This window comes from Thunnus maccoyii, chromosome 20 (genome assembly GCF_910596095.1).
Source record: "Thunnus maccoyii chromosome 20, fThuMac1.1, whole genome shotgun sequence".
Lineage (NCBI taxonomy): Eukaryota > Metazoa > Chordata > Actinopteri > Scombriformes > Scombridae > Thunnus > Thunnus maccoyii.
In genome coordinates, this window is record NC_056552.1 from 10,835,629 (window position 1) to 10,855,461 (window position 19,833).

Below are 19,833 nucleotides of genomic sequence, written 5' to 3' on the forward strand. Positions count from 1 at the left end.
TCCCCCCCCCCCCCCCCCCCCCCCTCTACATCCCCCCTCACTCACTCGTCTTCGTCCTCCTCTTCCTCGCCGTCAGAGAGAGAGGCACATGGGCGGATCTGGCGGTATCTGTCCAACCACTTCTCCACCATCTGGGTGACCAGGGGGTGGTTACGGCGGCGAGAGCTCTTCTGCATTGCTGCCAGCATGCCGCCTTCTGTCACGCAGCAGTCCAGCCATTCCCTCAACAGCTTCTCCTGCTGCTCCTCGTTGCCCATCTGAGTCGCGAGACAAACAAGGCGTCACGGAAACAAAACGGGGGGAACGTTTAAGGCATGAAACAACTGGCAACCGCATTCTTGTATCGCAAACCTAGACAGCCACTTCACAGCAGTACGCTTTATTGTAATCTGACACCATAAGCTGTACAAAAGGGGTTTTTTTAAACCAATTTTCACCAAAAAGGGAGCATATCTTTTAAGTTATTTTTGTTTATTTTGTTGTGGTTTTTGCTGCAAGGAAATATTTGGTAAAACTGTAGTAATTTTTACAATGTAAATGATGCTTTTAAAATTCTATTTCAACTTTTTTTTTTTAATTTAAAATGGTTTTAGCAGGTAACATACAAAGTTCTTACACTCCAGAAAATCTTGTGAGCAGGTGCTTCAGATCATAAATTGTGACTGTGTAAGGGCCAAGATATTCGGCACACTGTTAATCACATGTACTCACTTTATTAATGACGTTTCAATTCTCAGACCTTCATCAGGAAGTGTTCGATCTTAATTAAGTGAGTACAAGTGATCGACGGTATGCAGGATTTCTTGGTCCTTTCAAATTCAAAATGTTTTCATTATTAAAAAAAAGAGCTCTAGCTTTACATATGTTAGTATCAGTCCCTACCTCTTGTGCAGACAGGAAGTGAATGTGCAGCAGCTTCCTCTCGCTGTCCACCAGTGGCAAGAAAGTGACCGTGACATCATCGTCAGTATTGAGGTTGGCACCCGCACCGCGATTGTCGTAGCCGTCATTCTCCATGGCCACCAGGGCAGAGAAGTGTCCCCGCGTGTAGCCCAGAGCGATGGGGCTCTTCCAGCAGAAACTCTGCTCCCATAACAGAGGCAGGTACACACCTGAGGACGCACAACAAACACACACACACAGAAAGCGAGTCAGACCAGCTGGGAGCTCGCCACGACGCTCTGCGGCTGTATATTCGGATTCCGCTGTGTGTGTGAATGTCACTCGGGGCCAAGCATCGTCTCAGATCTGACCTGACATCAGAAGTGGCTGCGTTTCAGCTGAGTAGAGACAACTGACCCATTGTGGGCACAGAACTGCTCTGTGGCGCACCCTGGTGCCCTGCTTCACCCTCCCTCCCTCTCTCTCTGGCTTCTGCCAGGTCAAACACACACTACCAATCACCACACAATTAGTGTGCAATGTAGGCTGAAACCATGTCACCAGTTCTACATCGACTCCACTTCTCTCTGGTTAGTATTTAATGCTGTTCAATGACCTACCACACTGCACACTGATTTGAATGTATATGAATCATCAGAGGTTATTTTCTTTATCCAAATGAAAGGCAGTACAAAAGACTAACTGAGGTAAAGATATGATGCGCTGCTGAGTGACTACTCCCCAGCTGTCCTCTCCTTAGTTTCCATATACTGTAAAACTCCTGCTCATTCCTCACAAGTTATAAAAATGGTTTTAAGCAAGACTCAAGGACCTTATTTCATGCTCTGTTGCTGGTGTGCAGAGTTAGAATTCAAAGCCAAACTCCATGATAAAATTCAGGGCCTTTAGAAATACATAGTCAGTTCACTGAGTGAACCTAAGAGGTCAGTTCATACCATATTAAAGGGGACATATATGCACATTTCCAGGTCTATATTTTTTTATTCTGGGGCTTTACTGGTATATCTTTCACAGTTTAAAAACTCCTTATTTATCTTACACTGGTCCTTTATGCAACCCCTCAGTTCAGCCTCTGTCTGAAACAGGTTTTTTTTAGCTGCTTTTAGCTCTCTTTAAGGCCATCCTCCTAATGATAATCTGTTCTGATTGGTTAGCTTCCAGAAGTTGCATCTCTGCAGAGGATTTGTCAACAAACAGTAGTAGTGGGATTTTACTTCTTTTTCTTCTTCTTTACTCAAAATGGAAACCGCTCAAACACATCTGAACATGTTCAAGCTCGAATCCGATCCAAAATATGAGTGGACAATGCTCACAACCCATAAAACAATCTTAGCAACAAAGACTAAGGAAGCAGACAGGCATTTTTGGGCATGCGCGAACAATCTGATGTCATCACGAGGAGGATGTAGAGGTAACATTGCAAATGGAGTGTTCAGAGCAGGCTGAAGCCCTGACCTTTGACCCACAGGGGGCATTTTTACACACATTTCCCTCAAATTTTGGAACTTTGACAATGTTTAACATGACATGACATCAGACATCATCACAGTATTAAAAAAAAATATATATATATATATATCACAAAAAGCATGATCTATCCCCTCTAAAATAAACATTTTTCTCAGTTACCTCTAGTGGAATACAGTAAAGCCAGGTCATCTGGTTTTATTCGGCCAGGTTTTGAGATATCCATCTCTGAGTTTTCTGCATTCACTCCAATACAATAGCGGTGAATGGGGTTCTATTTATGGAAAATTACTAAAATGCATTGCCTGTCAACAGCTTTAAGGGGACTATGGGTTCTTATCAAAACTGTTCCCAGCTTGTGAACAGCAAAAAAAACCCTGCATGGTTAGATACCACAAGAGATAAGTGAAAGTCTTTGTAATTTGGGTGAACCCATGCTTGACTAAAACGTTAAATATCAGCACAGTTTCACAATATAAATGAGTATTTAAAATCTCTCAAGTTTATTGAAATCCTGCCTCACCTTGAAAACGAGTGTAGCCTAACGTTTCCCCACGGAAACTTTTGTAGTATTTCACTCCGTAGACTATGATCGGTCTGCGAAGAATGTGTGCGAGAACAAAAATGTGTGTCTGCTCCAGGCTGGCCCCGGGCTGTGTGGAGGAAAAAGGAGAAACAAACAGAAGACATGTACAGTCATACAGTAGATGTAATCATATACACTTCCCCAATTGTACATTCAATATCAACACAACTAAAAATAGTGACGGAGGGTGAGAAGTAGTCGCTGCCAAGAACTGCGATCGTATTGCGATACTCAGAGTGTCCGGCACACTGTGAACCTGCAACACAGCAGGTCTGAGTAGGTCTGCGTGCCACCCTATCGCTCCTCCTCATCTCTCAGTTGTACTATCTGAATAAGCAGAAAGCAGATTACATAACTGCTGTGCTGTTAAATATACTACAGCCACAATGGCATTTCATGTTAAAAAGGGGGGCTTCAAAGTCATCCATACTTAAGAGAGATTATAAAGGCTGATCTTATCTTTTTGGATCTCATCTCTCCGTCACTGTCAAAGCCTTTAGACGAGGTTATCACATGGTAGCTCTTGCTGTGTTTGTTTATACTGCCGGTGGAGTGGCTCTCGGGAGCTAAATGCCTGTAATCCCGTGGTCACATGTTAGGGAAGGAGTGCTGCTTCAGCGGGCGTGCCAGCCTAGCAGATGAGCTGTCTGTCAGTCCATCTACAACTCCATCTGAGGGGATCTACGATAATTGCTTATGTCCTTCCTGTCATTCACACACACACACGAACCACCTTCCCCCCTTGTGCTTCTCATCCAATTGTGTTTCCCCCATTCGGATCAATCCAGGTCAATCAGCTTTTGTGGCGTGAAAGTTAATAAGCAACACTCCAAAAGGCATTAAGATGACACTGTGCTCATATGTAGGAGTATTAAATTGCTTTCATCTTTTTTGTGAGTTTATGAGTTTGTGTCTATCAGCATGTTGATCCTGGTTTCAATATTTAGACTTTTGTCTCTCTGTCTTTCTCTAAGGGCTTTAGTATTTTAATTTGTTTTTATCAATAAAAAAATGTAATTTCATGGTTCCTCAAAGGCGCTGTCAAGTACAGTACTGTGCACACATGGCCACAGACTGATGCAACTGGAGTTCTGTCTGACTTCCTGGCCACTATAAGACAGCGGCTCTCAAGAGTCGTGTGTTGAGACATAAATAAACACCAAAATTGAAAACCAAGACATGAACCACCGCTGCTGTGGACTTATCGCAATTTAAAGAAATATCTGCTTTATAAATGTTTCATGAGGAAGGAATTGCATTCAAACGTGTGTTACGCCTAAAGGATTCATACACAATGCGTTTTGGTGAGAAACACTGAATGTAAATAGAAGCGCGCTTGTTTACAAGAAAAATCCACAGGGTGCCTTTACACAGGAGAAGAAAGATTTTCTTGTTTACCTTATTTTTCTCCAACAGCAAAAATATGAATTAAAAAAAAAACAAGGAGACAGAATACAGTTTGCTCTTTTTGTATAAATGAGAGGTGAACTTCCTGCATTTATTAAATGTGTGACATGCAGTTTAATCATCTTCTAAAACAGATCATAGCCATAATTAATTTGGTGTCACTTCTACTATTACATGACATTTGAATTTCTAACATGATGATCATAAACCTGCCATTCTGCCTATGAAAATGCATCCTTTTGATTTTTTCCAGGTATTATTCCCCCGTCCTTAACATCTACACCACCGTACTGAGCTGTTTTCTGTCTTTCGTTTGGTTGTGAATTAAAGGATGTGAGTAAACCAGGAGGAACCTCGTAATTACCTGGCTGGCCAGAGACAAAATGAACGCCCAGTCTTCCTGCCACTGCTCCTCTCTCAGGGAGAAATGCAAACCGAAGCTCTGCGAGTACCACGACTCCCACTCCTTCCAGCGTGTGTAAAACCTATTAAAAAAAATCAAAGCATGTTTTACATTTGGTTACACTTGTTTTAAAGTTCACTTTAATCAAATTTAGGTATCAAATGTCACCCTGCTTACATAGCAGGGTGACATTTTTCCGACTGAAAGTAGTGCACAGAGAACAAACATTGATGAAACAGTATCTCCTGTCAGCATCAAATGACTGAGAATAACCACATCCAAGACCTTTAAAAACGCTAAATTTAGGTGGTTCATAATAAGAAGACACACAGTCATGGATGAACAAAATCCTCATAACTACTGCAATACACATTAGAACATCGCTTTCATTCATTACCTTTATTAAGCAATCAATCATCCTGTATTTGACTGTGCTAAGGGAAGTATGTAAATATCCTGAGGTAATGCATCTACAGCGAGCCTGTAAGTCAAATTATTAAAACCACTGCCAAATGCCAGCGAGACACGACGGCAACAGCAGTCCACTGGCTGCAGACAACCAGGAAAACCTTTAACACACCATTAGTTATAACATGTCTATGAAGTGGAATAACCTCTTAGGCAAGAAAAATTAAGCCAATTCACTTGAAAAACAGAATGTTTGACTAATTAAACTATAATGAAAAGTACGTATTTAAGAAGGAAATGCAGCAACTGTAAGCACACCCTTCATTAGTGAGACTCCATTCTTTTATTTCTTATTATTTTGTATGCCCGCTTTTGTTTTTGATGACAGATTGGATCCTCCTGGGAAGAGATGATACCAGTCTTGCCCAAATCTGTGGAGAGATGTTCTGTCATTGTTTTCAGCTGCTCTTTGCTGGAGGGGTTTTTGTTGCTCTACCTTCCTCTTTAAGATACTCTAAAGGTGCTCTACTGGATTCAATTCGGTTGAACATACTTGGGCAGATCGTAGTTTTCACTTTTTCCCTTCTTTAAATACTCTTATGTGATTTTTGCAGTGTGTTTGAGATCATCGTCATGTTGGAAAATCCCTCTCCTGTCATCCTTCTTGAGACTGGTAGTCATTTCATTCAGTATTTGGGTATATAAACTTGCATTCATAATGCTATCTATAAAGGTCATCTCCCCTTCACCATTTGCACTCATGCAGCCCCACATCTGCACACTCCCACCTCCATGTGTCACAGTCAGTACTATGCAGTCACTGTGGTAGTCCTGGCCAGGTCCATGCCAACCATGCTGAACCCCATCCGATCCAAACAAATTTATTTTGGTTTCATCTGACCAAACAATGTGCCGCCAGGCTTCAGGCATCTTTTCATGGTCTTAAGCAAAGTTTAATCTTGCAGTTTTGTGCCGTTTTGTAAGCAATGGATTTCTTTTTGAACCTCATCCATAGAGGTTGACTTCATGCAATGTCCTTCACACTGTCTGAGCAGTCACTGAAACACCAATTTGCACAGATAATCCTTGTGCCAAGTCAGAAGCAGTTACCCGTCTGTTTTTCGATGCAAGGTTGCATAAATAGCGAATTGTGCATGTCGTCATTTTTCAAGGACGGCCACTGCCTTCTGTTATTGGTAGTATCCTCCTGTACCTCCTAACCACTGCTGCAACTGTGTTTTGGCTTCTGTTCAGTAGCCTACTGATGATCTTGTACCCCCTCCCATCTTTATGAAGTCTCACAATCTGGTTTCTTGCTTGTTCAAGCAATTCCTCACCATGTGGAGCCATGTTGCATTAGACACAACCCAGGCCAAAAGTGAGAAAGTCGGGGTGTTCACAGGTTCTTTTATATGGCCTAAGTGCTGATTTACAGATTGTGTACACAAGGTGAAACACTGACTCAATTACCACCACTGAAGTACCCATTCTATGCATTGTATTTTCACTTTATTTTATCTTGTGTTTATTAATATTACCAAGTGGGTTTTATTTCCATCTTATGTACATTTATGTTTTTATGTTCATTTTATGTCTTTTTTGATGTGAATCACTTGGTGCATATTATTTATTTTGTTGTAAACCACTTTGAGCTGCATTTTTTTGTATGCAAGGTACTGTACAAATAAATGTATTATTATTATTATTATTATTATTACCCTTGTTCAGGCAATTAGTCTTAATTGGAAGTCACAGGTATAATCATTTTTGTTTCAGTGGTCACAAATAAGATCAAATACCCTACATTCCACCCTAAAAATACTACAGTTATTGTAAGATGATACAATGTTGAATCATTTAACATTTTAATGATTTAATGAGTAGGGGTGTAGTCAGTTTTGTATACTGTATGTCATTAACCAATGTTCAGTTACTTAAATGTAACATTTGTAACGTTGACTTGGGTCTTAAGTGTTGCAATTGATTGATTGCAAATGTTGCACTTGATTTTCATATTGATGACACACAGAACTGTTGTCTGATGTCAAGCTTCATAGTTCAAGTTAGTTTTCCATAATAATTAGGAATACTGAAAGCCAGACGTGTCTTATTGTGTCAAATTTATATTTCAAAAAGATATGTTTCATTTTGCATTGCAAATTAAAGTATTTCAAGTACTAAAAAAAACAGAAAGATTTCCTGGATGTAAATGACTATAGGGACTGGAGTGTAAGGTTGGGTGCCTCACCAATGAGAGCAGTCGTGCAGGCTGTCATGAAGGGTCTTGCGGAGGACAGAGTCCTTGTCGTAGATGCCCCACGTGGCCTGCAGAACTGAGTCCAGCAGACAGTCTCCAGCAGTGCGGTTCCACAAGGCGTACAGACGACTGTCCAGACGTGTGCCCAGCTCCAGAGACCAGTTGATGACAGGAGATTCCTCTTCCAACTCTGTATATATACAGACAGACAGACAGATAAATGCATGGAGGTAAGGGCACTAATAGGAGAACAGGTTCCATAAGGTCATGTTCATGCCAATCTGTTTTTGCCAAACCTCAGTAAAAGCAACAAGGAGGATAATTTCTTGAGTGAAATTAAACTTTTTAGGAGAGAAAATGTGACGGTGATTGCATTTTTTTTTTTACCTCAGCTGACCAGTGATCAAATAACACTGGATTTATAAGAACAACCACAATTTTACACTGACTTAAAACCTGACAGACATAACTCCACATGGGACCTTAGCTGCTGTGTTGAGTTTCAAATATGCAACTGCTGCAGCCAGAAGTTATGGAGATGAATTGTGCTATGCAGAACCTGCTTTTCAGCATTTTCCTGTCCACCTGAAATACCATTAAACATACCTCTACTGATTCCTTAGCTGCAGATATTTACTGATTCCTCAGCTTCTTTCTATGGGAAAAACCAAAAACCCAGAGCACCTCTCCCCATTAACCCAGTTTATGAAGGCTTAAATAGGCCACAAGACTCCTCTGATACCTTCAGTGCAATACAAAAATGCACATGCATGTTCACAAGCTTTCACACTCACACACTCACACACACAGACACACAGAGTGCAGTCCTGTGAATGTGTCATGTGCTAAGTGTGCAGGAAGGAAACCAGTGAGCTCAATTAACCTAATTACAGAGGGGACAGAAGATGAAGCAGGAAGTGGTGAGCTGTTTGGAGACAGAAGAGCACAAGACCAGACAAGTCCTTTCCTCTTGTGGCTGATGGCTGATGCGCACACTGGACGACAGCATAGCCGGATGAATTACAGGTAACCAAAACCCATCATGACTGAATACATGTGACTGGATACGGGCAGACATTAGATATGAACATGAATAACTCTTGGATACCTTTTTGCACATCTCGATCCAAAACCTCATCAAACAGCTTCTCCTGGACAGCAGGCGGTAGGTCTTCTATATCTGCAGAGACACATGGTGAAATATATTCTGTTTTCACTCTCATTATAACCTAATGGTACACTGCACCGAGGGCCACAAAAACGCTACAGTAATGACACACAGAGGGGATGTTCTTCGCAATTCCATTCATTGGCTGACATTTTGTCAATGGCACACTGTAAACACAAGCTCTGTACAGCATGTTGTGTTTCTGTGTGTATTGAACTGTGCACACACAAAGCCAGAACACTGGTGGCTATTCTCTGGCTCAATAGTGAATGGCACTGGCTTTGTCTGAAAGAGAGAGAGACAGAAACAGAGAACGAGAGAGCCCTGCAGCTGGCCTCGGGCCAAATTCTGTCTGCAAAGAAATACTTGGCATAACACAAAAAAAAAATTCTAATCTATCAGTGAAGCCTGCATAATCTTTCATCCCAGCGGCAGTGGCAGCAGAATACAACTGGTGGCTCTGAAAAGCAAAGTGCATGTCATATCAGTAAAGACATTATGCCACAGGGATGGGACACTGAGCTGCTGTTTCTCTGCACAAGAAGGCTGGCCATCATTCTTCCAATTCTCCAGTGAGTGGGAAAAACATCACACATTGAAATGCTGTATATTTACGTGCGAGGAGAGCAATCCCCAAAATCACACTATTATTTTTTTTCCTTTTATTCCCTGGCACAGTATGTGTAGCTTTTAATATCCCATGTCAAACTTTATCCAAAAGCCTCAAAAAGACAAATGTTCAGACTGGTTGTTGAGGTGTTTATTGAGGCTACAGGGGAAAATAAAATTCTGGCAACACAGGCTAATGAAGCTTAATTTATGTAAGGATAAACAGTGGTGTTATATTACACATTTGCAAAGAAGTCCATTAAGCGAAATGATGTGAGTTGCACAATATAGTGGGGTACCTGCAGGCAGGGTGAAGGTGACCAGGTCAGTGAGGAAGTAACAGGCGAAGTCTCCCTTGCGTTGATGTAGTGAGGCGGCAATCTCCCGACGGATCTGCTCCGTCAGCTCGGGACATACCATGGAGGGGATGCACTTAGCTGCCTGCTGGTTCACCTAAGAGACAAACACACAGATTGAATACAGGAAGATAAATAAACCAATATGGGCATGATCAGATACTTGAGACACATGTAAAGCATAAAAAAATGTTACTGTTTCAGTTAAATTTAGAAAATGAGAGTGATTATTTTCAGTCTTAAAACAAGAGACATAAAGAGGTGTCACAACATTAGGTCAGATATATTAGGGGTGGCTAAACATTGACATGAATCTGAATTATTATCAAAGCATAATCTTATTATAAATATTTTATATTTACCTAAGTTATGGAAATTGGCCCTATCTTTAAAAATTAACTCATTTGTTCCACTGAGTCTTTAAAGTGGTTCATATACAAGAAAATCTTTAATTTATAAAACTCTGTGTTTATAGCGGAAAAGGTCCCAATGAAAAATGCACACGCGCACACACAGTAATTAACTATAAGCCTGGGAGAATAGGAAAGTTCTTGAGTTTGCTTTTGAATGTAGACACAGTTGTGATGGACCTCAGGTCAGCATGCAGCTTGTTCCAGAGAGCAGGACCACAGTAACAAAAGTCTGAATATTTTATGTGCAATATCTGTGCCGTCTTTTCTCTTCCAATCTCATTGCTTTTCTTCACTGTGCAGCCCTCCGTGCTGTTCCGAATCGTTGCTTGCCCTCCTTGCAAACCACATCAGCTCTGTGGCATCACGTCCATTAGGAAGCACTGACAGGACTGCAGCCAGGCTAATCCTCCACCTAATCCTCAAAGTGCACTTCCACTGTAATTATAGGCATTACAGGCATCTGCTATCGTCTACTATGGCGCAGAACAATTATAGACTGACGTGGTTGACGAGAAGAGAATATAGAATAGCCTCCAAATTACAGAAGCACTTCTGACTTCCCCCTATCTAATATGACAGTTTCACTTTTAACAGCTTTCAACTTACTCGAGCACAACGATGCACTCCTATAAATGAAGTCACAAAATCACCAGTAATTACCTATAATTTCTTATATCACTGCATACAAGCATTCTTAGAGGCTGCTGAGTTGTCAGTGTGTTTGTGTATATAAATGCGAGTGTGTTAAAGGGTTTAATCAAACCTGGCTAAAGTTTATTGTGGCGGTGAAGACAAATCTATAAGTACACTAACCTCTGTGAGCAGGATGGCTAGCATGTCCTGCCTCTGAAAGCGAATGGCAAGATGAACCAGCGTAAAGCCTACGTCAAACGCCGAAGACCGGCTGAGAAGCTGCACCTCGTCTGCAGTGAGCTGCCTGGCGATGTCACCGCCGGATGACTTGTAGGCTTCTATCGCCGCCAGGTCTCCCTCCACCACACCTACGGCAGAAGGAAAATGGCAATTGGCAATTTTATTTACATAGCACATTTCATTACAAGTAAGCTCAATGTGTGCTTTACATTGAAAAACAAAATATAAAAATACAGGCATAAACATAAGAACATGGGTAACATAACATATGCAATATAACTATAAGAATATAAGCATGAAGCATACACCCAATGTACATTAAATATCCCACACAGCAATTACAAACCCAATAAAGTGATAAAACGCTGTTCTGGTGATATTGGTAATGTGATTTTCAAAACTGAGTATCCAAAATAACGCCAAGGTTTCTCACTTGCTCACTGTATTTCGGAGACAGCGATGCCAAGTGTGTATAAATTTCCTGTCTCTGAATTCTAGGACTGAGTATCTCAGTCTGGTCTGTATTCAGCTTTAAAAGGTTTCTGGACATTCAGTAATTAATATCATCAATACAGTTTACTAGTTTGTTAACAGGACTGACATCACCAGAGGAAAGTGAAATGTACAACTGTGTGTCATCTTCATATAAATGTTAAGATATATTATGTTTCTTTATGATGATACCAAGCGGGAGCATGTATAAATTAAAGAGCAGTGGCCCGAGGACTGACCCTTGTGGAACCCCAGAGAAAATATTTGCTTCTGCGGATTTAAAAACTACTAAGTGAAACATAAAAGCTCCTGCCCTTTAAGTAGGATGAAAACCGGTTAAGAACAGGACCCACTAAGCCATATGAATCATGAAGCCATTGAATTAAAATATCATGATCAACAATGTCAGAGGCAGCAGTGAGATCAAGTAATACTAAAATGGAAATAGTCTGTGAGTCACTGTTGATCTTAAGGTCACTGATTACTCTTATGAGAGCTGTTTTGGTGCCATGATTTGCTCTGAAACCTGACTGGTATGTATTATATATATATTGTGAATTGAAAGATATCCATCCGGTTGCTTGTATACAACTATTTCAAGTGTTTGCTTAGAAAAGGGAGATTGGAGATTGGTGTGTAATTATTAATTAAATGGATGGATCTAGGTTGTTTTTCTTCAACAGAGGTGAGATGACAGCAGGCTTGAGAGAAGCTGGAAAAATGCCAGTCTGCAGGGAGCTATTAATAATATTTACTATGTTATTTATAAAGCAATGAAAAAGACAGTTTTGAACAATTTGGTGGGGATGGAATCAAGAGGCAAAACTTTAGGCACTAAATTACATCCTCTGGATTTAACAGGTGAGAATGTAGACGTTGAGCTCATCGCAGTAAATTGGTGTAAGGGTGACAGGAGGCCAGATTTATTGCTGCAAGAAATTGATACATTATCTCTGATATGAGAGACTTTTTCCTGAAAGAAAACGGCAAATGAGGGCTAGATCTGGTGGGATTAATCAGTTTGTCAATTGAAGGGAATGAGAATGAGGCATTATTCTGATTATTTTTTAATCAATTGAGAAATGTACGCCTGTCTGGCAGATTTCATCTTTTTCTTATAACAGTTAAGTGCATTTTTATAGATTAATTTGTTTGTTTTTTTCTCCATTTCCGTTCAGCTTTCCGACAGCAACATGATCAAATGATCTGGGACATAACATCATTAATGTAACGTTTGTTAATGAATCTATCAATATTTATCTGTTCAAGGAAGTGTATTATATAAAAAAAACTTAGCAATAGTGGTTGGAAACTGCAACATCTAGAACAGCTGTTTCTACAATATCAAGACCTTTAGAAAAGACAAGGTTAAGTGTGTGACCCTTTGTGATGATTCTAATAAACTGATTGTTTTGTATCAGTTGTTACTTTTATCAACATGAATAATGAAATCACCCAATATGATAATACTGTCAAAATCAATTGTGATTTTAGATAACAGCTCACCAAATTCTTCCAGAAAACTCTCTCTCAGTTTAGGAGGATGATACGACAGTAAGAGGGAGTACAGCAGGATATACATATTCAATAACTAGACCTAAATATTCAAAAGTTAGGTGATTGCCAAAAGACACAGATTTACAGCTAAAAATATTATTATATCCCACAGCAACCCCCCGCCCTTCCTTTTAGTCTGAGTGCAATGTAGAAAATTGTAGTTAGCTGTTGATGTTTCATTCAGCTCCTTATTAGGAGTTTGATCAAGCAAGGTTTCTGTCAAGAGGATATAATCTGGTTTGTGAGCAGTAATGATGTCATAAACAATGAAAGTCTTTTTATCTAGAGATCTAACTTTAAGCAGTGCAAGTTTCAGAGTGCAAGGAGAAGAAGTATTAGCAGGGTCAGACAGAGAAGGCTTGGTGTGTACGAGACAGCTAGTAGATTTTTCTTATTTGCTTGTTACTGGACTTTGGTCTATTGTTAGTTACTATTTTAATAAGAGATGTCAGTGTGCAATGAATGTCATCAGTTGAGTTACTTAGGAAATGGTAATAATTGGCACTCACAGTATGTCATAAGATGAAGGCCTTGCAGGAGTGTAATGTTAGTTACAAAAGGAGGGAGGAAGGAAGGTCAGAAAATAGGAAACCGATGTTGGCACTGAAACTAGAAAATGGTCGCTTTTCCAGGAATTCACACACACACACACACACACACACACACACACACACACACACACACACACACACACACACACACACACACACACACACACACACACACACACACACACACACACACACAGGCTACTGAACTTTGGGTGGAGAGAGACACACACACAACTACATTGTTTTCAATATATGTTTAAGGAACAAGGACAGCTCATATTCAAACAATTCAGCAGCTCTCACTATTCAAATGGCAGCTTCTACACAGAACACTGGTGCCATCATAAAGCATATGCACTCAGTTACCAGCTTATTAGGTACCCCATTTATGTTAGTATGTTTAGATTAAATATAAAACACACCTCACAATACACTTCAACAGCACTACAAACTACAACCTAAAAATGACCATGAATTTTGAATTCAGTAGGCCTAATTAATTTAAAACCTTCATGCAGATAGGATTTATTGCAGGGCTGTTATATTAGACGACATTAGTTTGAGCTAATATGAACTGACAACTGAATGCATGTGATCTAATCTACCAGGCCAAATACGTCTGCAAAATATAAATTGATGTAGAAAGAACGATGGGAATCCCTTTTTAAAAAACAGGCCTATGCTTTGTAAATGGATAAGACTGACTTTCGGAGCAGCCGCGTCCCTGCTTGTAATACAAGCAAAGATTTAACCGACAGCTTGCCATGTTCAATGAAAGCACTACAGAAATATCCATCAAACTGACTGTACTGTTCCTAGTCACTACCAATTAATATTCAAATGTGGGAGGAATTTTCATAACAAATTCAAGCAGGAGAAAAGAGATATATGCAAAAAGAATTCAGGCTCTCTTGCCCTTGACGTCAATCCGCAGCTCAGATGACCTCTAGATGTAGCCACTAGCTAACCCAGTGTGAGAACAGTTATCACACTGTCAGGCTACTACACAGCACAACAGACAGGGCTACAGTATGTAGCTCATAATGACAAGCTATCAGAGAGCTGTGTCAGACAGAGGACAGTCTGTGCAGATTAGCGTCCTTCCCCCCCCTCCTCCAGAGGAGCTAGTAGTCTCAACATCTGTTATGAGTGAACTGAGCGGGCAGCTAGGTACACAGCACAGTTAACGCTAAAGTACGCTGGCTAATTTTAACAGACACTGCCTTGTGAGAGGATGTTCTTTGGCAATGCAGAGGACAGTTACAAATTACCTTGAGGTAACCTGGCCTGGAACGTGCCAAAAAAACGGCCGGGTTTCCTTTTACACATGCTGGGTGATATTTTGCAAACACAGATCCGTAAATAGATGCCAAACGATTGTGGCTGAAAAATATCTACAGGCCATGTTGGAGATCTCATGGAAAATAAAGAATGTGATGACCTGTTTTGCAGGTGTATGAATATAGATAGTGTGAAAAAAAACAAACATTTAACTGGCTTGCTTTGGGTCAAAGTTATTAAGATGCAATCTGTATCCCAATTCCACATACTGTATGCAACCTTTGAATGTCAACATTAAGTATAGTGTTGAGTCTGCCATCTCACAGTACAATGCACAACATAAATGGAATTATTCTGAACTAAAAAAACAATAATTAAAGCAATTTGTGGATAGTGGATAGCAAAAATAAATTAAATTCATGGAACAGTTCCCTTTCTTTCTTTGTTTATCCAAAGAAGTCGTTTGGTTGAGGCTGTGCTGCCACTTATTCTTGGATCAGACTTTATGATATCAGCCCTAAAAATGGCCCGATCTGACAGACACGGGGCATCTGGACCAAAAAGAAGTGTCTTGTGTAATGTGTAATAAAAGAGGATGACCAATTCTGCAACTAGGATGCCTCATGACACCCTGACAGACAAACATCAGAATGTTTCACTTTCTCTCATCTAGTTTGACAACATCTATGACACCATCCCTGACTCAAGAAGCCTCTGACCCCTACTATCCAATCACCTTTGAACACCATGTAGGTTGTAAAGCCTGCTAGCTATGATTGGTCAGGGTTCAACGAGCAGTCTGCAAAGTCATGGCAACACCATCAACATCTAGTCCGACACAGTAACTATCTAGAAAGACATTAATATTGTGTAATCTTGACGCCCCATGTGACCAAACAACTTTAGGCCAAGTTCCTGTATAAAAGCTAGTATATTAATATCAGCGGACTTAATAATATATCTTATCATAATTTCTACAAACTGATATAATCACTTTAAGAAGAATGTTGTGGTCATGTGTGGCTGACTTTTTTTTCTTTTGCCTATCAGATAAGAATTCAGCTGATCAACAAGATCATTTTGGTGCTTGAAGGCGAAAAAAAACAGAACTCCTCCACATAGTTTTAGAATCACAAACTATACACAACATCACTGTAAAACTAAGAGCAAAATATGTTTACACAGACTGATTATCTGCACCAGCAAGACTTGCCAGTTACAGTCTTTCAATGAAACAAAAGAACAATATTACACAAACAGAGTCTGCTTCCTTTTGTGGGAAAGCAGAATCAATGGGATCATCCGATTTTGGCCCAAATACAGAGTGCTGAGAAAACATCTGACTTGAAATGTGGGGAAACAGAAGAGCGAAGTGAGATCAAATGTTAGACTTGAGGAAGTGCTCGGCTTGGCCGTAATGTGCTGTTCGACTCAGGCACTTCCTCCGCCAACAAAACACTTTGAAGAACCCAACAGCAACATAACTGAAAAAAAAAGTCAGGTGACACAGCATGAATAAAAAAGCATGACAGTATTAAGAATTAAGCCAAAAGGCAGTTAAAGGCCTAAAAGTGTCTATATCACGGGGGGAGGAGGGAGGGAGGGGAGTGGGACTGTCTCAATGTGACCTCACTGATGTTTCTATTCCACAACAACAAGCTGGAGAGGGCAATCAGTGCAAAGGTCAGGAGGATGCCGATCATGTGCTGCCTACATGCTTTTTTTTTCTGCTTTTTTTGTTGACTGGTGTTCATGTCTTGTCAAGGCTATTTTTGCCTCCTGGGGGCCCCTGCTCAGCACATAAGCACCACTGTTTACAGGGTCTGTTGACTGCGAGCCAGGGGCTTCTCTGGTCCACGGGCTCCACTCTTGCAGTGCTGCCCAGACTGCCCATTCATCCCCACCAGCTGGGAAGCACTCACACCCTCTCAGTTTCTCAAAGACACTCTCAGTAGCACAGCAAGGGCAGCTAGGGGTTCAGTGATGAGTTGGATCTAATTGCTACTAGCCATTTAGTTGCACATCTTTATTATGCTGCCATTCACCGTAATGTGTTGCTTCTCACTACAGCAGACGGTTTCCACTTGAGAGCACCACCTTGTGAAATAAAACCCTTCTCACGGGGCATGACGAGCACCGTGTCTTGCAAAATTCCTATTGTACTCTAATGTTTGTAGTCTAAACAACAGAGTATGTTGTCGTTCATTAATAAAACACCAAGTAGATCACGCTATTGTGCAACCGTGGCCTTCACGGGGTAAAGCACCATCTGCACTGTAACAAAAAAAGAACTTACAAGGAACTACATATTGTGTCATTGGAACAAAAACAATCAAACAGTCGCCTCTGACTGGAGTGCCTCGCTTTGTCATCAGTAAGCATTACATCATTGAAGGGGGAAAAAAAGTTGGCACACAATAGAAGTGTTGTTACAAGGAAAAATGAGTATGGATTCTTTGTGCCAACAAGACCATTCAGGTGGACCATGGAGGGAAATGAAGGCAAAAGTATTCTCACACACATTCAAAGCCCAATAAATACTTTGACTGTTGGTTATTATTATGGAATGCAAATTATAGCTGTATCTGTTTATAATTTTCATTACTGAGTAATCTATTTATTATTTTTTCAAATAATAACGGATATTTTAATCTAAAATATGCCAAGAAATTGTTAAAAATAACAACAAAAATTCCCAGAGTCCAAGGTGATGTCTTCAAATTGCTTGTTTTGTTAGACAAATAGTCCAAAACCTGATATATATATATATAATTTACAATAATATAAAACAGTTGTTGGTTAAATTTCCCTTAATCATTTCAGCACTGGTTGGACAAGTATAAAAAGAACTCACCAGCACATGCATTGAGAAACAGCCAGTCTGTTTTCCTCATTCTGTTTCTTATCTGCTTTAGCTTCTTGAAGTCGATCTCTTGCTCATCTTTGCTGCTCATGGCTCCGGCTGCAAGCTCTATCCTCTGGAAGTCCATTTTGACATTGTCTTCCCTCTTGGGCAAAGGAGGGGATCTCCTTTGGCCCTGGCCTCCACTGCAACCGCTCCTCCACCTCGCCCTGTCCTGCTCATTTATCATAGGTGAGGGTTCTGCAGACTCACCCAGCTCTATGGCTTCCTGGCTGTTGGGCTTGGGGTGGTCACACACCACACACTTTGTAGTTTTGGGCCAGTTCTGGTAAGTGCAAGCTGTGCATGTCCAGTGCTGCTGGTGGGTGTTGAGTCTATTTCTGTCATTGTACTCCTCACAGGTGTCCACAGGGGAGTGGAGAGCAGGACGGCAGCCTGCGTTGGAGCCTGAAGTCTGGGGGGACTCGGTGGGGCTGCAGGTCCTCGGACGCTGACACAGACACTGTGTGCAGCGGATGGCCCGGGGCCAGTTCAGGTAGGTGCACATCTGGCAGGACCACTTATTAGCAATCTCGGACATGCAGGCTGACCTGACCCTGGGCCTGGCACTCGAGTCAGGGCAGATGAGGAGGCTGCTGCCACTCTCAGTTCTGGGAGGGTCCCACTCCAGACTGGGATCCAGATCAGTGCCTATCTTGTAAGGTTCCTCTGTAATGATGGGACCCCTCAACCTCGGTGCACGGCACATCGTGCACTTGATTGCAGATGGCCAGTTTTCATAGGTGCAGTAGTCACAGGACCATTTTTCCTTCTGTTCTGTCATTGTGGATCACTTTGTTTGGTCAAACTGTGGTGATAGATCCACCTAGATGTACGTCATAAACAAAAGATTTGTGAATCATCTAGAAGGTCAATACAAATGATAAACTAGTGTTGTATTTTTTATATACACAAACCAAATGAAGAAATGTTATGGGGTGCTCCTGAGTATGCGGACAACAGTTTGTAAACTAGGCAGACATCTTCAATGACATTGGCAGCCTGAGATTGTGCTGTGATTGAAAAACTAAAAATGATCTGCCAGCTGTTTATTACCAGAAACAGTACTGAGCGTGATCAACAGCCTGAATCACAGGACGAGTGGCTTTATTGTATTACAACAATATTTCAGTCTTTAGTGTTAGCTTGGTAGCTGTTGAGCTAACCAGCTAGCACACATAGCTATCGCCAACTTCAACAGTTGACGAAACATTTCACAAAACACACAGCCACGGGACAAGTCGTAAAGAATATAATATTTTAAGACAAATATGTCAAACTCTTACCGTTTCGCGGCTGCGCTCGTTTCTCGAGTGCTGCTGAAAAACCACAACAAACCCTTCTCGTCCAGTCCCCCCTCCTCCTGCTCTATCAAACCTTTCCCAATCCGAGTTATTTCGACCCCTTTGGTCTCTCACATGTTTACCTTTGTGGACACATTAACCCCTCGCAGAGTAAACCACAGCTTGGCAAAGCCTCTGTGCGCCTCGAATCATGGCATAAATCCGCGATACTCCATGGTTTACATTGCCTCCGTGTTGTTTAATGGCGGCGACACTGAGACAAATGAGTAGCAGGGCCAAAATAAACGCTGCCTTCGTCACCAATCATCTGGCTCAGCGCTCAACGCGATTGGATAAAAGGAAAGTACTGTGCTGCCTTCATGACTATCAGAAATATCACAACTATTTTATGAGAGGTTCAAAAGCACTGGGAGATTTCATGTCGCATCAAATATATAATAATAATTATGTGTATTTTGTTAAATTAAGTTTACCGTACATCGTATTTCCTACTTACTACTTAACCTATTTGTTTACAGTAAATTCATTTCATTACATATTCAGGAGAATGCGAGCTTATACAAAAAGTCAGTGTGATTGTGGGATATGTTATCATTTGATTTTATAAATAAAACATTACCCACACCAATGTTGTAAACAGCAAATTACTCTAAACTAGTCTCATGCGCCACTTAATTTGCAGAAAATATGACAGCGATGGTAAATATGTGAGCCCTATTTTGTTCGCAAACTTCTTTTGTGCATACCAAAATTTGTAGAGAATATTTGAGAACATACATGGTAACAGAGTTTAAAGGGGTTGTAACATTACATAGGATTTTTGTAGAGTTTTGAATCACCATTCATTGACCCGTAGCTTCTTACATCACTGAAACATGTTGGAACAAAAGTTTATT

At 40.8% G+C, this 19,833-nt stretch overlaps 1 protein-coding gene across 1 annotated transcript; it reads right to left on the minus strand.

The window, feature by feature from the left end:
* Positions 1–7: 7 nt before the first annotated feature.
* Positions 8–19,243, minus strand: LOC121886444 (ubiquitin thioesterase ZRANB1). The gene is made up of 10 exons (XM_042396423.1): positions 18,920–19,243; positions 17,586–18,459; positions 10,791–10,978; positions 9,508–9,661; positions 8,540–8,611; positions 7,423–7,621; positions 4,728–4,848; positions 2,894–3,023; positions 883–1,112; positions 8–257 (listed from the first exon to the last, which is right to left on the minus strand). Exons 2-10 carry the CDS (start codon positions 18,415–18,417, stop codon positions 42–44), a joined length of 2,142 nt encoding a protein of 713 aa, XP_042252357.1. The 5' UTR covers positions 18,418–18,459; positions 18,920–19,243; the 3' UTR covers positions 8–41.
* Positions 19,244–19,833: the final 590 nt, after the last annotated feature.

Excerpts from the sequence above, each read along its gene's own strand:
- LOC121886444 (XM_042396423.1), bottom strand. The coding sequence starts at position 18,417 with ATGACAGAACAGAAGGAAAAATGGTCCTGTGACTACTGCACCTATGAA. Across the intron at positions 7,622-8,539 it reads GGATCGAGATGTGCAAAAAG|AGTTGGAAGAGGAATCTCCT; the intron begins GTATCCAAGAGT and ends GTATATATACAG. Across the intron at positions 1,113-2,893 it reads AGGCTACACTCGTTTTCAAG|GTGTGTACCTGCCTCTGTTA; the intron begins GTGAGGCAGGAT and ends GTGCGTCCTCAG.